This window comes from Coregonus clupeaformis, unplaced genomic scaffold (genome assembly GCF_020615455.1).
Source record: "Coregonus clupeaformis isolate EN_2021a unplaced genomic scaffold, ASM2061545v1 scaf3825, whole genome shotgun sequence".
Lineage (NCBI taxonomy): Eukaryota > Metazoa > Chordata > Actinopteri > Salmoniformes > Salmonidae > Coregonus > Coregonus clupeaformis.
Genome location: NW_025537279.1, coordinates 1 through 19,662, shown reverse-complemented (window position 1 = coordinate 19,662; position 19,662 = coordinate 1). Strand labels below are relative to the sequence as shown.

The window sequence follows — 19,662 nt, the reverse complement described above, 5'->3', positions numbered from 1 at the left end:
GTCTGAAGTTTGCTAGTGTGCATTTGGATGATCCAGAAGAGGATTGGGAGAATGACATATGGTCAGATGAAACCAAAATATAACTTTTTGGTAAAAACTCAACTCGTCGTGTTTGGAGGACAAAGAATGCTGAGTTGCATCCAAAGAACACCATACCTACTTTGAAGCATGGGGGTGGAAACATCATGCTTTGGGGCTGTTTTTTCTGCAAAGGGACCAGGACGACTGATCCGTGTAAAGGAAAGCATGAATGGGGCCATGTATCGTGAGATTTTGAGTGAAAACCTCCATCCATCAGCAAGGGCATTGAAGATGAAACGTGGCTGGGTCTTTCAGCATGACAATGATCCCAAACACACCGCCCGGCAACGAAGGAGTGGCTTCGTAAGAAGCATTTCAAGGTCCTGGAGTGGCCTAGCCAGTCTCCAGATCTCAACCCCATAGAAAATCTTTGGAGGGAGTTGAAAGTCTGTGTTGCCCAGCGACAGCCCCAAAACATCACTGCTCTAGAGGAGATCTGCATGGAGGAATGGGCCAAAATACCAGCAACAGTGTGTGAAAACCTTGTGAAGACTTACAGAAAACGTTTGACCTGTGTCATTGCCAACAAAGGGTATATAACAAAGTATTGAGAAACTTTTGTTATTGACCAAATACTTATTTTCCACAATAATTTGCAAATAAATTCATAAAAAATCCTACAATGTGATTTTCTGGAGAAAAAAAATCTCATTTTGTCTGTCATAGTTGACGTGTACCTATGATGAAAATTACAGGCCTCTCTCATCTTTTTAAGTGGGAGAACTTGCACAATTGGTGGCTGACTAAATACTTTTTTTCCCCACTATATATATTTATATATATATATATATATATAAAAGCCTTAAAAATATGTCAGATATTGTGTTTGTACTGTGTAGGCTATATGATGTTCACAAATGCCTATTTCATTACTTCCATTGAACTACTTTATTTTTCCCCCAAGACACCGAATGAGAAAATGAATGCAGTTCATCAAGTTCATGCAGATTTTTATTTGAGATGTGTATGTGTGGTTTTCGTATGGTGTGTTTAACACTTGTTTATGTTTAATAAACACAAAATGGGACTTTTCATTCTAAGTCTTCCATTGAGACTGTCTTTAGTATACATCACATCTGATCTCAACCTATTCTGCATACACACAACAGTGCTTTATAACCAATATACACCTAAATATAAATAAATACGTTACCAACACACGAACACCTAATGTACACATCAAAATAGTTTAGGCAGGTTTGTCTGATGATGACTTTTGACTTATCATAGCGGACACATATTTAACCACAACATCATATTTACAGTGCCTTTAGAAAATATTCATACCCCTTGACCTATTCCACATTTTGTTGTGTTACAGCTTGAATTCAAAATGGATGACATCCTCACCCGTCTACACACAATACCCCATAATGACAAAGTGAAAACATGTTTTTATAAATGTTTGCTAATTTATTGAAAATGAAACACATATCTTATTACATAAGTATTCACACCCCTGTGTCAAAACTTTGTAGAAGGACCTTTGGCAGTGATTACAGCTGTGAGTATTTCTGGAGCTTTCCACACCTGGATTGTGCAACATTTGCCAATTGTTATTTTCAAAATTCTTCAAGCTCTGTCAAATTGGTTGTTGATCAATGCTAGACAACCATTTTCAGGTCTTGAAATGGATGTTCAAGTACATTTATGTCAAAACTGTAACTCGGCCACTCAGGAACATTCACTGTCTTCTTGGGGAAGCAACGCCAGTGTAGATTTGGCCTTGTGTTTTAGGTTATTGTCCTGCTGAAAGGTGAATTCATCTCCCAGTGTCTGGTGGAAAGCAGACTGAACCAGGTTTTCCTCTAGCGTTGTGCTTGTGCTTAGCTCCATTCAATTTCTTTTTTATTCTGAAAAACTCCCCAGTCCTTAACGATTACAAGCATACCCATAACATGAAAGCAGACTGAACCAGGTTTTCCTCTAACGTTGTGCTTGTGCTTAGCTCCATTCAATTTCTTTTTTATTCTGAAAAACTCCCCAGTCCTTAACGATTACAAGCATACCCATAACATGAAAGCAGACTGAACCAGGTTTTCCTCTAACGTTGTGCTTGTGCTTAGCTCCATTCAATTTCTTTTTTATTCTGAAAAACTCCCCAGTCCTTAACGATTACAAGCATACCCATAACATGATGCAGCCACCACTATGCTTGAAAATATGGAGAGTGGTACTCAGTAATGTGTTGTATTGGATTTGCCCAAAACATAACACTTTGTATTCAGGACAAAAAGTTAATTGCTTTGCCATATTTTCTGCAGTACAGTGCCTTGCAAAAGTATTCATCCCCCTTGGCATTTTTCCTATTTTGTTGCATTACAACCTGTAATTGAAATAGATGTTTATTTGGATTCCATGTAATGGACATACACACAAAAGTCCAAATTGGTGAAGTGAAATTTAAAAAATAACTTGTTTCAAAAAATTCTAAAAAATAAATAACGGAAAAGTGGTGCGTGCATATGTACATAGCTTTGCTATGAAGCCCCTAAATAAGATCTGGTGCAACCAATTACTTTAAGAAGTCACATAATTAGTTAAATAAAGTCCACCTGTGTGCAATCTAAGTGTCACATGATCTGTCACATGATCTCAGTATACAGCTGTGGAAAAAATTAAGAGACCACTTCAAATATTTCTTAAATCAGCATCACTACATGTATGACAGCCATTCCATTCCAGTGTCTGTTGAATTCCAACACAGGCACACCTCATTCTACTGAATTAGGTACTGATTAGGTGATCACATGAACCAAATATTATTTAACGAGGAAAAGTATAAAACCACTGCTGTGGTCATCACTATCCTCTTGCAATAGGACCAGCTGGATGGCAAAAACAGTGCAAATAGTACCTCAAAAGTAATATTAATCAAAAAATAACTATTGACCATGCCAAAAGAGTTGGAAAGGAAAGTTTTGAGTGAGGAAAAGAAGGGTTCAATTCTGGCTTTACTGGCAGAGGGATACAGTGAGCGTCAGGTTGCTTCCATCCTTAAAATTTAAAAGACGGCGGTTCAAAAGAACAAGGTCAAGCAGCAGACATTGGGGACAACAAAGCTACTGACCGGGATGACCGCCAACTCATTCGAATGTCACTCAACAACCGTAGGGATGACATCAAGTGACCTACAAAAAGAATGGCAAACGGCAGCTGGGGTGAAGTGCACGGCGAGGACGGTTTGAAACAGGCTCCTAGGGGCAGGGCTGAAGTCGTGCAAAGCTAGAAAAAGCCCTTCATCAATGATAAGCAAAGAAGAGCCAGGCTGAGGTTTGCAAAAAGACCATAAGGATTGGACTGTAGAGGACTGGAGTAAGGTCATCTCTGATGAGTCCAATTTTCAGCTTTTCCCAACACCTGGTCATCTAATGGTTAGACGGAGACCTGGAGAGGCCTACAAGCCACAGTGTCTCGCACCCACTGTGAAATTTGGTGGAGGATCGGTGATGATCTGGGGGTGCTTCAGCAAGGCTGGAATCGGGCAAATTTGTCTTTGTGAAGGACGATGAATCAAGCCACGTACAAGGTTGTCCTGGAAGAAAACTTGCTTCCTTTTGCTCTGACATTGTTCCCCAACTCTGAGGATTGGTTTTTCCAGCAGGACAATGCGCCATGCCACACAGCCAGGTCAATCAAGGTGTGGATGGAGGACCACCAGATCAAGACCCTGTCATGGCCAGCCCAATCTCCAGACCTGAACCCCATTAAAAACTTCTGGAATGTGATCAAGAGGAAGATGGATAGTCACAAGCCATCAAACAAAGCCGAGCTGCTTGAATTTTTGCGCCAGGAGTGGCATAAAGTCACCCAACATCAATGTGAAAGACTGGTGGAGAGCATGCCAAGATGCATGAAAGCTGTGATTGAAAATCAGGGTTATTCCACCAATTATTGATTTCTGAACTCTTCCTAAGTTAAAACATTATTATTGTGTTGTTTAAAAATTAACATTTTCTTTGCATTATTCGAGGTCTGACAACACTGCATCTTTTTTGTTATTTTGACCAGTTGTCATTGTCTGCAAATAAATGCTCTAAATTAAAAAAAATTTGGGGGGAATTTGGGAGAAATGTTGTCAGTAGTTTATAGAATAAAACAAAAATGTTATTTTTACCCAAACACATACCTATAAATAGTAAAACCAGAGAAACTGATAATTTTGCAGTGGTCTCTTAATTTTTTCCGCAGCTGTATATACTCCTGTTACGAAAGGCCCCAGAGTCTGCAACACCACTAAGCAAGGGGCACCACCAAGCAAGCAGCACCATGAAGACCAATGAGCTCTCCAAACAGGTCAGGGACAAAGTTGTGGAGTACAGATAAGGGTTGGGTTAAAAAAAATATCAGAAACTTTGAACATCCCACGGAGCACCATTAAATCCATTATTAAAAAATTGAAATAATATGGCACCACAACAAACCTGCCAAGAGTGGGCCGCCCACCAAAACTCACGGACCAGGCAAGGAGGGCATTAATCAGAGAGGCAACAAAGAGACCAAAGATAACCCTGAAGGAGCTGCAAAGCTCCACAGCGCGATTGGAGTATCTGTCCGTAGGGACCATTTAAGCCGTACACTCCACAGAGCTGGGCTTTACGGAAGAGTTGCCAGAAAAAAGTAATTGCTTAAAGAAAAAAATAGCTTTTTGGCCATCAAGGAAAACGCTATGTCTGGCGCAAACCCAACACCTCTCATCACCCTGAGAACATCATACCCACAGTGAAGCATGGTGGTGGCAGCATCATGCTGTTTTACGTCGGCAGGGACTGGGAAACTGGTCAGAATTAAAGGAATGATGGATGGTGCTAAATACAGGGAAATTCTTGAGGGAAACCTGTTTCAGACTTCCAGAGATTTGAGACTGGGACGGAGGTTCACCTTCCAGCAGGACAATGACCCTAAGCATACTGCTAAAGCAACACTTGAGTGGTTTAAGGGGAAACATTTAAATGTCTTGGAATGGCCTAGTCAAAGCCCAGACCTCAATCCAATTGAGAATCTGTGGTATGACTTAAAGATAGCTGTACACCAGCGGAACCCATCCAACTTGAAGGAGTTGGTGCAGTTTTGCCTTGAAGAATGGGCAGAAATCCCAGTGGCTAGATGTGCCAAGCTTATAGAGACATACCCCAAGAGACTTGCAGCTGTAATTGCTGCAAAGGGTGAATAGTTATGCACGCTCAAGTTTTCTGTTTTTTTGTCTTATTTCTTGTTTGTTTCACCCCAAAAATTATTTTGCATCTTCAAATTGGTAGGCATGTTGTGTAAATCAAATGATACAAACCCCCAAAAATCCATTTTAATTCCAGGTTGTAAGGCAACAAAATAGGAAAAATGCCAAAGGGGGGTGGATACTTTTGCAAGCCACTGTATTACTTCAGTGCCTTCTTGCAAACAGTTGTATGTTTTGGAATATTTGTATTCTGTAGAGGCTTCCTTCTTTTCACTCTGTCAATTAGCGTAGTATTGTGGAGTATCTACAGTCGTGGTGAAAAGTTTTGAGAATGACACCAATACAACATTTTCACAAAGTCTGCTGCCTCAGTTTTGATGATGGCAATTTGCAAATACTCCAGAATGTCACGAAGAGTGATCAGATGAATTGCAATTAATTGCAAAGTCCCTCTTTGCCATGAAAATGAACTTAATCCCAAAAAAACATTTCCACTGCATTTCAGCCCTGCCACAATTTTGCCTAAGACCACAGCCATGAATAAAGAATGGTACCAACACATCCTCCGAGAGCAACTTCTCCCAACCATCCAAGAACTGTTTGGTGACGACCAATGCCTTTTCCAGCATGATGGAGCACCTTGCCATAAGGCAAAAGTGATAACTAAGTGGCTCTGGGAACAAAACATCGAAATTTTGGGTCCATGGCCAGGAAACTCCCCAGACCTTAATCCCATTGACAACTTGTGGTCGATCGTCAAGAGGCGGGTGGACAAATAAAAACCCACAAATTCTGACAAACTCCAAGCATTGATTATGCAAGAATGGGCTGCCATCAGTCAGGATGTGGCCCAGAAGTTAATTAACAGCATGCCAGGGCGGATTGCAGAGGTCTTGAAAAAGAAGGGTCAACACTGCAAATATTGACTCTTTGCATAAACTTTATGTAATTGTCAATTACATTTTACATTTTAGTCATTTAGCAGACGCTCTTATCCAGAGCGACTTACAGTTAGTGAGTGCATACATTTTTCATACTGGTCCCCGTGGGAATCGAACCCACAACCCTGGCGTTGCAAGCGCCATGCTCTACCAACTGAGCTACAGGAGGCCCAATAAAAGCCTTTGACACTTATGGAATGCTTGTAATTATACTTCAGTATACCATAGTAACATCTGACAAAAATATCTCATAACACTGAAGCAGCGAACTTTGTGAAGACCAATACTTGTGTCATTCTCAAAACTTTTGACCACGACTGTACAATATTGTTGATCCATCCTCAGTTTGCTTCTATCACAGCCATTAAACTCTGTGGGAGTGTATGTCTGTAATCTGTATCACCTGTCTCTACCAGGAGGAAGAGGAGGATCCAGAGGTGCTACTGGTGAAGGAGGAGGGGTGTGAGGAGGGTCTGGGGAACCCTGAGGGGACCATATTCGTGGAGGACAACCAGACTACACCTCCTCCTGAACCCATAGAGGAACCAGCTGAGCAGCACAGGACCACACACAGTCTCACTGAGGTGAGCCCACTGTGAACTACTGTCTGAATGGTATTAGGTCAGGGCCTGTATCCACAAAGCCTCTCAGAGTAGGAGTGCTGATCTAGGATCAGTTTTGCCTTTTAGATTACAATGAATAAGATTATATGGAAAGATCCTAGATCAGCACTCCTATTCTGAGACTCTTTGTGGATGCGGGCCCAAGTCTTGATACATTTTGTCTTAAGTGTGGGACCATGCCTTTGAATTATCAAACCATTAAAGAGTGTCAAGTAATCAAATCGACTAGCACGTTTGCATAGTATCATATCAACTAGCATGTTTGCATAGTACTCATAGTAGCCTCGTCGCTATCCAGGTTTCCCTATAACGGGAAGCCGAGGGACGTTCCATGGCAGAAATCAGCTGAAGAGGGGTGGGAAGAAGGTGTCGCAACACGTCAAACCAATCAAATGCCTTGCTTGGGTGGTGCTCCAAAAATGCTCACCAGATTAATGCCGTAGGAGCAACAGTGCGTGAGGACTTAAAATGTCAACAACACAAGCACTGGTGACAAAACATTTTTGAACGTTTGCAGCACTCTGGTTTTCACAGCATTGCTCTGTGATTTCGACATGAGCTAAAGTTGCAGCAAGAGGGGAGAAATGGTCAACAATGCTGGCCATATCAATCTTTGTAATTTGGACATTTCTGGAGTGATATTTGGCTGTGCAGGCTAGCATGAGGGACAAGACGTAGCTAGCCACAATGAGGTTCGTTTTGATTAAAGTCAGCTAACCTTGTAAGCTACCTAGGTATAACTAGTTACCGTACTAGTTAATTCAATTTCTCTCACGATTATAAAGCCTACAAAATGTTAGTAAAAACAGGATATTACTGACCTAAACGGTTAGCTGTGAGCCCAGTATCTAGCTTATCCAGGGTCAGTGATAGGCCTACATAGAACAACCATGTACTATCTGCCTCAAACTCAACTCTGGACCTCGAAGCCAGTTCCACTGCTTTTTTTTTATATTCTTCCCCTCGAATCAGGGACTGATTTAGACTTAGACCTGGGACACCAGGTGAATGCAATTCATTATCAGGTAGAACAGAAAACAAGCAGGCTCCGGACCATGTAGGGTAAGAATTGAATACCCCTGGTCTATCTACTATTGGAAAAACTGCAACCTTTTTGCAAGCAACATTGCTCAAATCAATCAAATAAAATGAGCGTCATAACGTTACCAGTAATGCTCATGTCCTGTAGCCTAATAGTCATCTCCTTATTTTTATACTGTATCTAAATTACAAGGGTTGGATTTGCACTAAACAATTGTATATGTTAGCACTTAAAAGGCATGTACAAAATCTGGCATATGGTACATTGTCTACTGGTATCATTTTAAATTGAGAACTTATAGTTCAACACAGGTTGGAGATTGGTGGCACCTTAATTGGGACGGCTCATAATAATGGCTGGAGTGGAGTAGGTGGAATGGTATCAAATACATGGTTTTCCATGTATTTGATGCCATTCCATTTGCTCCGTTCCAGCCATTATTATGAGCCGTTCTCCCCTCAGCAGCCTACACTGGTAAACAATGTGTGAGTTGAGCTATTCTCTGCTTCAGATGACAGATGCCCATAAGGCCAGTAATGCCATCATACTGAAGGCCTAGGGCTGCACTGGCGATGCATGCCGTATGATAAGCTGCTAAATAGATTCAGATAGCTGATATACTGAGACAGAGTGACAATCAAATAAAACAGATTGGAGATCTTACAACTAGACAAAAAGGAAATGTTCATTTGAGAATACAACACAGAAACACAGACGCATTAGAGACAGAACCCCTTCCCTTCTTTATTGCAGGATTGTTGATTAATCAACATTGACACTAGTTCATTTTGAATAATAGTTTAAATCAAATTCAAACACTTCACCTCTAGGAATCAACACTTCATCACTACAAAATTTACAAATAAGCTAACTCGTATGTAAAGATTAGACATCTTAGTTTAAACAACAATAGATAATTAAGTAGTAGAAAGTAGGCTATTATTACTAAAGCATATTTTCAGGTGAACAAATAAACTCCACACCAGTGATGGCCAACCTTGCTCCACTGATCCCTGATCTACTGCATGAGCAGACTTCTATTCCAGCCGAGCAATAGCACACTAGATTAAGTTGAATCAGGTGTGTTATTGCTGGGCTGAAACAGAACCCTGCACACCCAGCAGACCTCTAGCAGGCCAACTGGCTCCAATTGTAATAGGTTCATACATTGTGTGTGATGTTTAACTGTATTTTATTATACAACATGTGCTAACATAGGTAGGCCTGCACATACAGTATAACCAGTGCATTCGGAAAGTATTCAGACCCCTTCCCTTTTCCCACATTTTGTCATTTAGCAGACACTCTTATCCAGAGCGACTTACAGTTAGTGAGTGCATACATTTTTCATACTGGCCCCCCATGGAATCGAACCCACAACCCTGGCGTTGCAAGCGCCATGCTCTACCAACTGAGCTACAGGTGGCTACTAAAATTGATTTTAATAAAAAATGTCCTCATCAATCTACACACAATACCTGATAATGACAAAGCGAAAACAGTTTTTTAGAAATGTTTGCAAATGTATTAAAAATAGAAAACAGAAATACCCAATTTACATAAGTATTCAGACCCTTTGCTATGAGACTCGAAATTGAGCTCAGGTGCATCCTGTTTCCATTGATCATCCTTGAGATGTTTCTTGAACTTGATTGATGTCCACCTGTGGTAAATTAAATTGATTGGACATGATTTGGAAAGGCACACACCTATCTATATAAGGTCCCACAGTTGACAGTGCATGTCAGAGCAAAAATCAAGCCATGAGGTCAAAGGAATTGTTCGTAGAGCTCCGAGACAGGATTGCGTCGAGGCACAGATCTGGGGAAGGGTACTAAAAAATATCTCTAGCATTGAAGGTCCCCAAGAACACAGTGGCTTTCATCGTTCTTAAATGGAAGAAGTTTGGAACCACCAAGACTCTTCCTAGAGCTGGCCGCTCTGCCAAACTGAGCAATCAGGGGAGAAGGGCCTTGGTCAGGGAGGTGACCAAGAACCCGGTGGTCACTCTGACAGAGCTCCAGAGTTCCTCTGTGGAGATGGGAGAACCTTCCAGAAGGACAACCATCTCTGCAGCACTCCACCAATCAGGCCTTTATGGTAGAGTGGCCAGACAGAATCCACTCCTCAGTATAAGGCACATGACAGCCCGCTTGGAGTTTGCCAAAAGGCACCTAAAGGACTCTCAGACTGTGAGAAACAAGATTCTCTGGTCTGATGAAACCAAGATTGAACTCTTTGGCCTGAATGCCAAGCGTCACGTCTGGAGGAAACCTAGCACCATCCCTACGGTGAAGCATGGTGGTGGCAGCATCATGCTGTGGGGATGTTTTTCAGCGGCAGGGACTCGGAGACTAGAACCCGATCGAACATCTCTGGAGAGACCTGAAAATAGCTGTGCAACGACGCTCCCCATCCAACCTGACAGAGCTTGAGAGGATCTGCAGAGAAGAATGGGAGAAACTCCCCAACTACAGGCTACCAAGCTTGTAGCGTCATACCCCAGAAGACTCGAGGCTGTAATCGCTGCCAAAGGTGCTTCAACAAAGTACTGAGTAAAGGGTCTGAATACTTATGTAAATGTTATATTTCAGTAGTTTTCTTATTATTTTTTGCCTAAATTTCTAAATTCCTGTTTTTGCTTTGTTATTGTGAGGTATTGTATGAAGATTGATGAGGGGGGAAACAACTTAATCCATTTTAGAATACGGCTGTAACGTAACAAAATGTGGAAAAAGTAAAGGGGTCTGAATACTTTCCGAATGCACTGTAGGTAGGCCTACCTATGTTAGCACATGTTGTATGGAAAAATCCTGCTGGTATAAAATCCTGCTTTGTGAGAAGGTGTTAAAGTTCACAGTTAGCCATTGTTATATAGTTAGCCATTGTTATGTAAATGTGAGCTGAAAAGTACCAGTGGCTCGGCTTGGGCCCCAAGTGAGAGCAGGTCCGCCGGAGCCATGGCCCAGTGAGACACGGGTGCTGGCCTGCGTAGATGAAATCCTGTATGGAAATGCATCATTAGTCTCTTGGGATATTCAATGGGACCTCTCTCTTCATCTGCAAACACAGGCTTTCACAGCTTTCCATATCTGAGGACAGAAAACATTACAAAGAATTCAAATTAGACAGCACTGAATATTGCTGTTGTTATCTCTCTGTCCTCAGAGTTTTTCCTCTAGGGACTGGAACTGGAGAATCTTTTCATAATGTCCTCCCACAAAGTTACCTGCCTTGTCCAGTAGCCTACACTCTCCCTTTACTGACATCTGGAGCTACAATTTCACCCTCATCCATAACTGTTAACTACAAATGCATTTGGAGACTGTTTTTAATTTACAATGATTACATCAAAATTTCTAGCTAATCGAAAGTTAGCTAGCTGATGACATTAATTAACTTAGCTAAACAGTGTGTAAAGCAGTGGTCACCAAGACATTCTCCAAGGCATTCCTAGTCGATCACCAAACATTTCTGTAAAAAAAACTACGATAAAGCCTTGCATGCCTATTTTATTTATTTGTTTCGCGCTGTTGGCGGTAGGTGCACTTTATTCAGCAGCCCTAGTGCCGGAAAAGCAAAGTATTCCCATTTTAAACCATTTCATGTGTCTGAAGTTAGAACTCCACCTACCCGGCAGGCCTAGAGATCAAATCAAGTGCACCTATAGGCCTACCGCGGGCAAATCAGACAGCTCAGATCACTGTGTCTGCACAGTTTCTTCGAGCCATAGACTGTAAAAAAGAAACCTTGTACACACAGCTAAGTTGATACTGTGAGATTTAGATGACTACACACAACAAATACAGCAAATGATAATGGGCAATCGTCAGGATTTTTCCAGTGGTAGCAAAGCGCAGTCAGCAGCCATGTGGACGAATGGAGACTAGGCAAAACATGTCTATGTCACCAGAGCAGTTTAGAACGTGTTGTGACGTTTGACTTTACCAGCGTAATCCACTTTCAGTTTCAATAAATTGAAATCGCAAGACTGTTGGCCACACTTGATAACTTGAAAACGTGCACCTCAAACTAGCATACCCAACAACTCTCTACAAAATGTGTCCTACCCGGATGGAAAACAGTGACACACACAACACACAGCACCTCTTCTACGGGCGTGTGGGGGAGGGTTCTTGAACTGTAACATCCAGCAGCCCATTGAAACCATTTTTGCAATACAAAAATTCTACAGACCTCCAAGGGAGGCGTGACAACGATGTGATTTCAGAGGTATGGCAATGCGAGACTATACTCATAGCAATTCCTCATTGCCCAATCAGAAGATGCTCCATAGCAGGGTGCTCATATCAGATTTCTTGATCCAACATCCTCTCACTCTGTATCTCTTACAGTCAGTAGACATGGAGAATGGGAAGCCTGATCTGCTGCTAGTCAAAGAGGAGACAATAGAAGACGGACCAGAGAGCATTGATCTGCTGAGTGGACTAAAGATGGGGGAGCAAGGTAAGGGAGAAATACATATAGCCTACATACAATAATAGATCTTCAATGGGCCTGGCTATTTTTTCTTCATTCATAAAATGAAATCAATACAAGTTATGTTTACATACAAAAACACACATCATGTATGAACTTGACCAGGTAATTGACAAAAAAAACTTCACATGCAGAGTTTTCTCTGCCATGTTTGTAAAGTCTATTTTGTAACCGCTCCCTGTAGGTGATTGGCTGGAGGCTAACAGAAGAGACTGGGAGGCCATCTTGGATTCCCAGACCCAGACAGGTGCAGCCAAGGGCCCGGGGGATGACATCACTGAGCAGGCCAGGACCAGAGGCGACATAGTGGAGGTCAGTGGATGGGTCGGCGACCTGAACTCTGGGCTGGGGAACAACACTGTTACCCAGAAACAGACTGTTGAACACAAAACAACAACCAAACTTAGTCTCTATGACAACAGACTGGCTGAGATCAGGGCTAGGTGTCCATATGCGCTCCTGCTCCTATAGTTGTGATTCAGAGCGACTGATGGCGCCTCAGGTTAACCCCCTAACAGATGCTGCCTTCAACGTGGGAGGCACCTATATAGCCTCGCAGGGTAGTGTCCCACTCATCATGTCAATCAAACATGTCAATAATAGCAATACTGTCAGTAGTAGTAGCAACTACACAGGTTATTCAAGCAAGAGTGTGATCATCATTCAAGATTCCTACACATACATTTCATTTGAATAGCAAAATACAGAAACAAAAACAAGTGAACTGTTCATTCAGACCCTTTTGGCTCGACGTAATCTAAGCAGTCGATCCAAAGTGCCTCTTTCTGTAACAATTTCCTCACTATATTGCAACCTCTGGAAGAAAGAGAAACGTTCTAAGTTCCCCAGAATTTCTAAGTTCCCCAGAATTTCAAGGTAGCAATGATTGGAATTCACGTAATGCCGCACGATCGCATAGTCCATATTTTTGGTGAGGATAGCAGTTTTGTGTTCAGCTATTCTTAATTTGAGCGCGCGTTTCGTCTGACCAATGTAAACAAGCCCACATGGGCATTTGAGCATGTAAACAACGTGTTGTACTACAATTTATGACGGTTTTTATCTTGTGTTCTTTACCCAAACGTGGGTGATAGAGTATTATTGTGTCACTTGAGTTGGAACAATGTGTAACAATGACCGCAGCGGTAGAAACCATTAGGGGGACCTGAGAGCCAGGTAGAGGGTGCAGGATTCGGGAGCACACTGTGTACGACGCGGTCTTTGATGTTGCGACCCCTCCCGAAGCAAATCAGGGTAGGGTTAGACGCAAAGTCTTTGAGCGAGGGGTCACTCTGGAGAATGTGCCAGTGTTTGAGGATCACTGTTTTTATCTGCCTTGCAGAAGGGTTGTATTCATTGGAAAAACAAACCCTAGCAGATTTCTCACATTTTTCTTTTTTGGTGAGGAGTGCAGCTCTATCAGTCTCTCGTGCTCGCATAAGAGCCATGTTGAGGAGACTATCATTGTAGCCGTGTTCCAGGAACCTCTTTTTCATTATTTCAGTTTTAGTCACAAAATCATTTGATTTGTTGCAGTTTCGCCTTAGTCTAAGGAATTGACCAGTAAGAATATTGCGTTTTAGCGGCTTAGGATGATTACTATCATACCTTATGTAGGCCATGGTAAACTGCATATACTGGGTGATGAGGAAATCCTTCAGTAGTCCAACCTTGGTCTAAAGCGCTGTTAATATATGCATCAATTTCACTCTCAATACGATCCGTAGGGTTTGCAGGTAAGGGGACATAGAATTCTCTATTGTTCAGATGACTCATAATGCCCCTGTGATAGTGCTCATAACTTTGTACCACAACAGCGCCCACCTTATCAGCAGGGCGAATTACAAGATTACAGTTGTGTTGTAGACCTTTGAGTGCTACCAGCTCTTCTGCACTGAGGTTACCTTTAGATTATTTATGCTTACTGGCACTTTTTTTAAGGTCGTTTTCAACCAGGCGGCTGGCTGTGGTAATAGAAGGGCTCAGATTAGAGAATGTTGAAAAGGTAGACTTCTTTTTGAAAGGGTTAGGAATTCTCACTCCCTGATTGGTTTCAATACCAGTATTCACCTTACTTCTAAGAACAGTGTCACTGTGACTCAAGACTGAGTCAGAGGCGAAAACATTATTCAAATGTAGTTGTCTAAAGAATTTGAAGCTGTCTACTCTTGGCCTAAAAGGATCAACTGCATTAGTACAGGTGAAGGACAGGCCTTTACTGAGCACAGACACTTCAGTGTCGCTCAGTGAATGCCCAGAAATGTTAACTCCCTGGCCTTCGTCCTCCTCACAACCTGAGATCTGGTTTATGTTAATCCAGACCTAAGACAATGCCAGTGTGTCAACACCAAATAGCTACACAAGCCCATTGACAAATGACAGTAGTAGTAACGCTATCAGCAGGTCCGGTGGCAAAGAGAAGCACTTCCCGTGTTTGTTCTGTGGGAAAGCCTTCAGTTTCCCTAAACAAGTGGAGATCCACCAGAGGATGCACACGGGATAAATCTTTACCGGGACAGTTTCTCCCAGTTGTCCAACCTGAAGATGAACCTGAAAGTCCACACGAGAGAAAGGCTGTTTGCCTGTACCCACGCGCGGAAGAGTTTCTCAGAGAGGAGCTACCTCATGATACACCAGCAGAAAATGCACACTGCCGATGATTAGTAATAATAATAATAATATATTTATTTTATATAGCGCTTTTCATACAGAATCTCTCACTTTAAAAAAAAAACAAGGGAGCTGGCAGTTCATGGGAGATGGTCTTCCACAGCTGGATGATGATGCACTTCAGTAAAGGAGTAGCTTGATTGGAGGTGGAGTCGATGGTACAGCCAGGGAGGGAGACACATCAGTCAGACAGGCCCGGAGCTTTTCATCAGGCACCTCTGTGTCTGCACTTCACAGCTCCTCCTCCTCTGTCGGTAGGCTGGAACATCCACCACCGAATGTGTAGCCCCGTCTGGGTGATGCATCAGCAGCAATAAGCGCCTGAGAGACCACCACACCTGGGCAGTAATCAGCAACAGTCGCCTACGAGGGGAGCCTCTGTCATCCCCTCACACCGCAGTCCACATCTTTCCATGTAGTACTAGTTAGTTTGTAGTTAATTCTGTTGGTTTTGGATGTATAGTATGATGAGGCAGAGTATATGATATGGTGATGGTTGGTGTGATGGTGTCTGTACAAATACTTCACTGATGGACTATCTGCTTTGGTTTAGATACAAGCATCATGAAACCTACAACAATAAATGAATTTGACTTTGTGAAAATCAATTATTTTTAGCTAAAATGCTTACCACTTTTTCCATGTGGTTTCTTCCTTCAGACTCCATGAAATGATGGTTAGTGCTCTCCGGAATCCTTGGGACTTCCCTACCCTAAACCCTAACCGTACCCATTTTAAATGTCAACTTCAATGGGGTAACGTCAGAGTTGGGACGTCCAAAGGATATCAGATAGCATGGACCATGAAATGATGACCTCTTCCTAAATATTTGGTCACATGATTAATTTTCTGTATGGTTTCCTAGAAACAAGGTGTGGGTCAACTAACCCTTTGTCTCAACTTACCCCACTCTCCCCTACTTCAAAGTCCCTTATGTAAGTGTATGACCATTTGAAACCATGTTGAAATTAAACACAAAATCGACTCTGTGCTGACTGACAAAAATAAATAAATACATCATGTCCCTTATCTCAGTCAAACCAAAACATTATACTTCATTTTGCTATCATATCATTTTACTTCATCAAAACATATGGCAATTTTTTATAATAAACTCCAATGGCTCCATATTGTTAGGTACTTTAATCACAGTGTTAGCGATTGGCTTGACTGTGGGTAACATTTTATAATATCATGTCATTTTTCTGTGTGTACAGCAAATCATTTATTATATAAACCTTTATTCCTTTCTTTTCAATTTGTGTTTACAGTCTGCAGTCCATGAGGACCTGCTGATATCCGGTGTTGCTTGCTGGAGAGACTGGACCTCTGAAGTGGCTGATCACAAACCCTGGCCCCGGAACAGAACCCTGGATCAGGAGCCGTCACTCTTCCTTCCCGAGTCGGGACCGAACCTCGAGGGACAGAGACTCCACCACAACCACCACACAGAACACAACCAGTGGACAGATGGAATGAACAACCTCAGTCCTGGTGGTCATCAGAGAGACAGAGGCTCCAGTCAGGGATCCAGTCTGCAGCCCAGACCCTTCTCTTCACAGTCTCAGTGCAGGGATGGAGCAGGGCCTGGGGCTGATAGAGATAGACCCTCCTGTTCCTATGATACAAACACCACAGTATCCATGATGAACAGAGCAGGTCACCCTGGGCTTCAGCCTTCACAGGGAGTGGTGGGAGACTCCCCTGATGGTAGTCTATCAGGAAGTATGTCTTCTCCTTCAGGGTCTTGTTTAATCCCTGGTGACTGGGTTCATAGACAACCTGGACCTGGGTCTAGCTTTCCTCAGTTACCTCATGGTGACCCCACCAATACAGACAGGGTCAGGATGGGCGTTCACCACAAGAGGTACCTAGCCTATAACACAGCACACAATCCAAACAACACCCAAACAATGGCTAGAGGTCAAGGAGGGAGCTCAAAGACTAACCACCTGAGGGTGGCTCCTGCTACTACCTCCTCTGGTGTCATTGGGTCACAACGTGGGAGGCTGAGCATTAGGACGGATGCTGACAAGCCGTACACCTGCCCCACATGTGGGAAGCGCTTTGCTAAAGCAAACTATGTGAAGGAGCACCAGACCGTTCACACCAAGGAGAGGCCCTTCAAGTGCAAGCTATGTTATAAGAGCTTCTCCTTCCTGAGTAACCTTATCAGACATAGGAGTGTCCACAACGGGGAGAAATCGTAGCAGTGTGGCTTGAGATGTCCACAGGGGATATCTGGGAACCATTCTTTAGCTGACGTTATAGTTATCATGTGATGTGTCTTGGGGTAAGAGGGTAATTAACCACATACCCCTCATTAACCCTTTGTTAACTTGTCATTTGAAACAGGCTTGTGTAAATACTTGTTTTTAAGAGACCGTAAACCTAGGCTAGTAATATTTACCTTACTGAGGTGATGTAGATGGAATATTATGTTCTACTCTATTCTTGCTAACACACTGTTCTTTCTAAACAAGTCTGCTCTCAGCTTGAAAGATATTGATCATGAGATTTGATGTGTAATGTAATAAGCAGTCTTGTATATCGTATATCAAAGAACAGCGCACATACCCAAAAAAATTGTTTCTCGGGTTTGAGACCTCTCGTTGTCTGGATTTGAAAATCCAACCGTTGTAATGGAAGCGGGCGGCGCTCGGGGACTGTGGGTGTGGGTGTTTGTGCTTTAGAGAGGCGGATTCGATAATGCTGAGCCGCAGGGCACCGGGCAAAGGCCCGTTATGTCATCAGGCCAAAGCGGGGAGTAGGAGCAGAAGCGCCCTTTTTCAAATTGAACTGTAATCTGTGCCGGTCAGACATTTTGTCAACAAGTCAGCGTGGTGTATCGTCCAAAAATATACAACATCTCTTTTCCATTTTGGAGCTGACTTCGCCATGGGATTTTAACGCAGCACCTGGCTCACGCCTGGGACCCAGTCGGTTTCAAAACTAATGCAATCAACTTTCACCCGGTGCAAAACATTAATCGAACATTAAACAGTCTAGTGCTGTGAGTGCCGTACATCAGGTGCAGGATCCTGATACCCTCCTCGTGAAAAATGTGTACTTTTTGGCTTTTATTGCTATGTTGATTAACTGCACTGCTGGAGTGGATAAGAACTCAAGAAAAATGTATTTCGTGTTGCCGAATGGGCACGCAGGGTACCCACATAGCATATGATAACAAAATGTGTCAAATTGCAGGAAATTAGCTTTCAAACTGCAAATATTTCTCTCAGCCTCATAGCAGAATGTGTAGAATAGCAGGAAATTTGCTTTGAAAAGAGCACAAATGTCCCCCCCGCAAAAAACGGAACGCTTCTTGGGGTTGAAGGATGCCATGGGTGCAGAGCTAGTCATGGCTAAAAGGGATCCAGCTTTTGTCAAATTAACGTCAGATTTGACTTTTCATAGCAGGTTAAGTAAGATAATTAACGTAGCAGGTTAGGGGAATTAGGGTAAGGTTAGGAAAAGGGTTAGTGTTAGCTAAAATGCAAAATAATTTAACGTTTGACATTAATTTGACAAAGTGGAAGGCCCCCCAACCCCCAAAATTAAAAAATATATATGAATATTTTTTATGACTGGTATACGCCCACACCATTCTGTTGTTGGGGTACGCCCACACCATTCCAACACAGAAAAGCTGCTTTTTAACATACTTAACCTCTACGGCAGGGGTGTCAAACGTCCGGCCCGCGGGCCGGATCAGGCCCGCAAACGGGTTTAATCCGGCCCGCGAGATGATTTTGTAAAGTATAAAAATTAGCTGCAATTTTTCAATAAAATAAACAGCTGTTCCAATTGTGTCCACTGGATGGCACAATAGCAATTGTGTTAAGCAAGCAAACTGTTTATACCGGGGCAGAGCAAATAGGTCAAGCAAGTGCAGCCAGTCCGGATGAGCTACTTTGTTTTGCCCGCGATATTTATTACGGCTTCTACTTTTAACATTATGTGCTTTGGCACCCTCATTGCCCCAATATGTCTCTGTCAAAAAAGAGAAAAGTGGACGCAGAGTGCAGAGTGTTCCAAGAAAAATTGTCATCCTTCTATTTATTCACGGAATTGAATGGGAAAGCTGTATGTTTGGTGTGTTCACAGCATGTTGCAGTGCTGAAAGAATATAACCTTCGTCGCCACTATGTGAGTCTTCATGCCGACAAATATGACAACTTTCAAGGACAGCGGAGAAGAGAGAAGGTGAATGAACTGTTGGTGGGTCTGAAGAAACAGCAGTCTGTGTTTACTCACAGCCGAGACATCAGTGACGCTGCAGTAAAAGCTAGCTACCTCATTGCTAATGAAATCGCAGTGGCTTCAAAACCATTTAGTGAGGGTGAATTTGTAAAAACATGCATGATGAAGGCAGCAGAGATTGTGTGCCCTGAAAAGCACCAGGCTTTTGCAAATATCAGCCTGACAAGAAACACAGTTGCAGACAGGATTTCCGATCTTTCAGTGGATTTGGACAGCCAGTTGAAGCAAAAGTAAAGTCATTTATTGCATTTTCGGTTGCAATTGATGAAAGCACGGACATTACAGATGTTGCACAACTGGCCATTTTCATCCGCGGAGTTGATGACACATTGACCGTCACCGAGGAGTTCGTGGAGTTGGTGCCGA

General features: G+C 42.6%; 1 protein-coding gene across 1 annotated transcript; it reads left to right on the top strand.

Annotated features, from left to right (window-relative positions):
• The first annotated feature begins 12,298 nt into the window (after positions 1–12,298).
• On the top strand, positions 12,299–17,323 carry LOC123490393 (zinc finger protein 850-like). Its single transcript, XM_045220433.1, has 3 exons — positions 12,299–12,330; positions 12,548–12,675; positions 16,305–17,323. The coding sequence occupies exons 1-3, from the start codon at positions 12,318–12,320 to the stop codon at positions 17,241–17,243; spliced, it is 1,080 nt and encodes a 359-aa protein (XP_045076368.1). The 5' UTR covers positions 12,299–12,317; the 3' UTR covers positions 17,244–17,323.
• Positions 17,324–19,662: the final 2,339 nt, after the last annotated feature.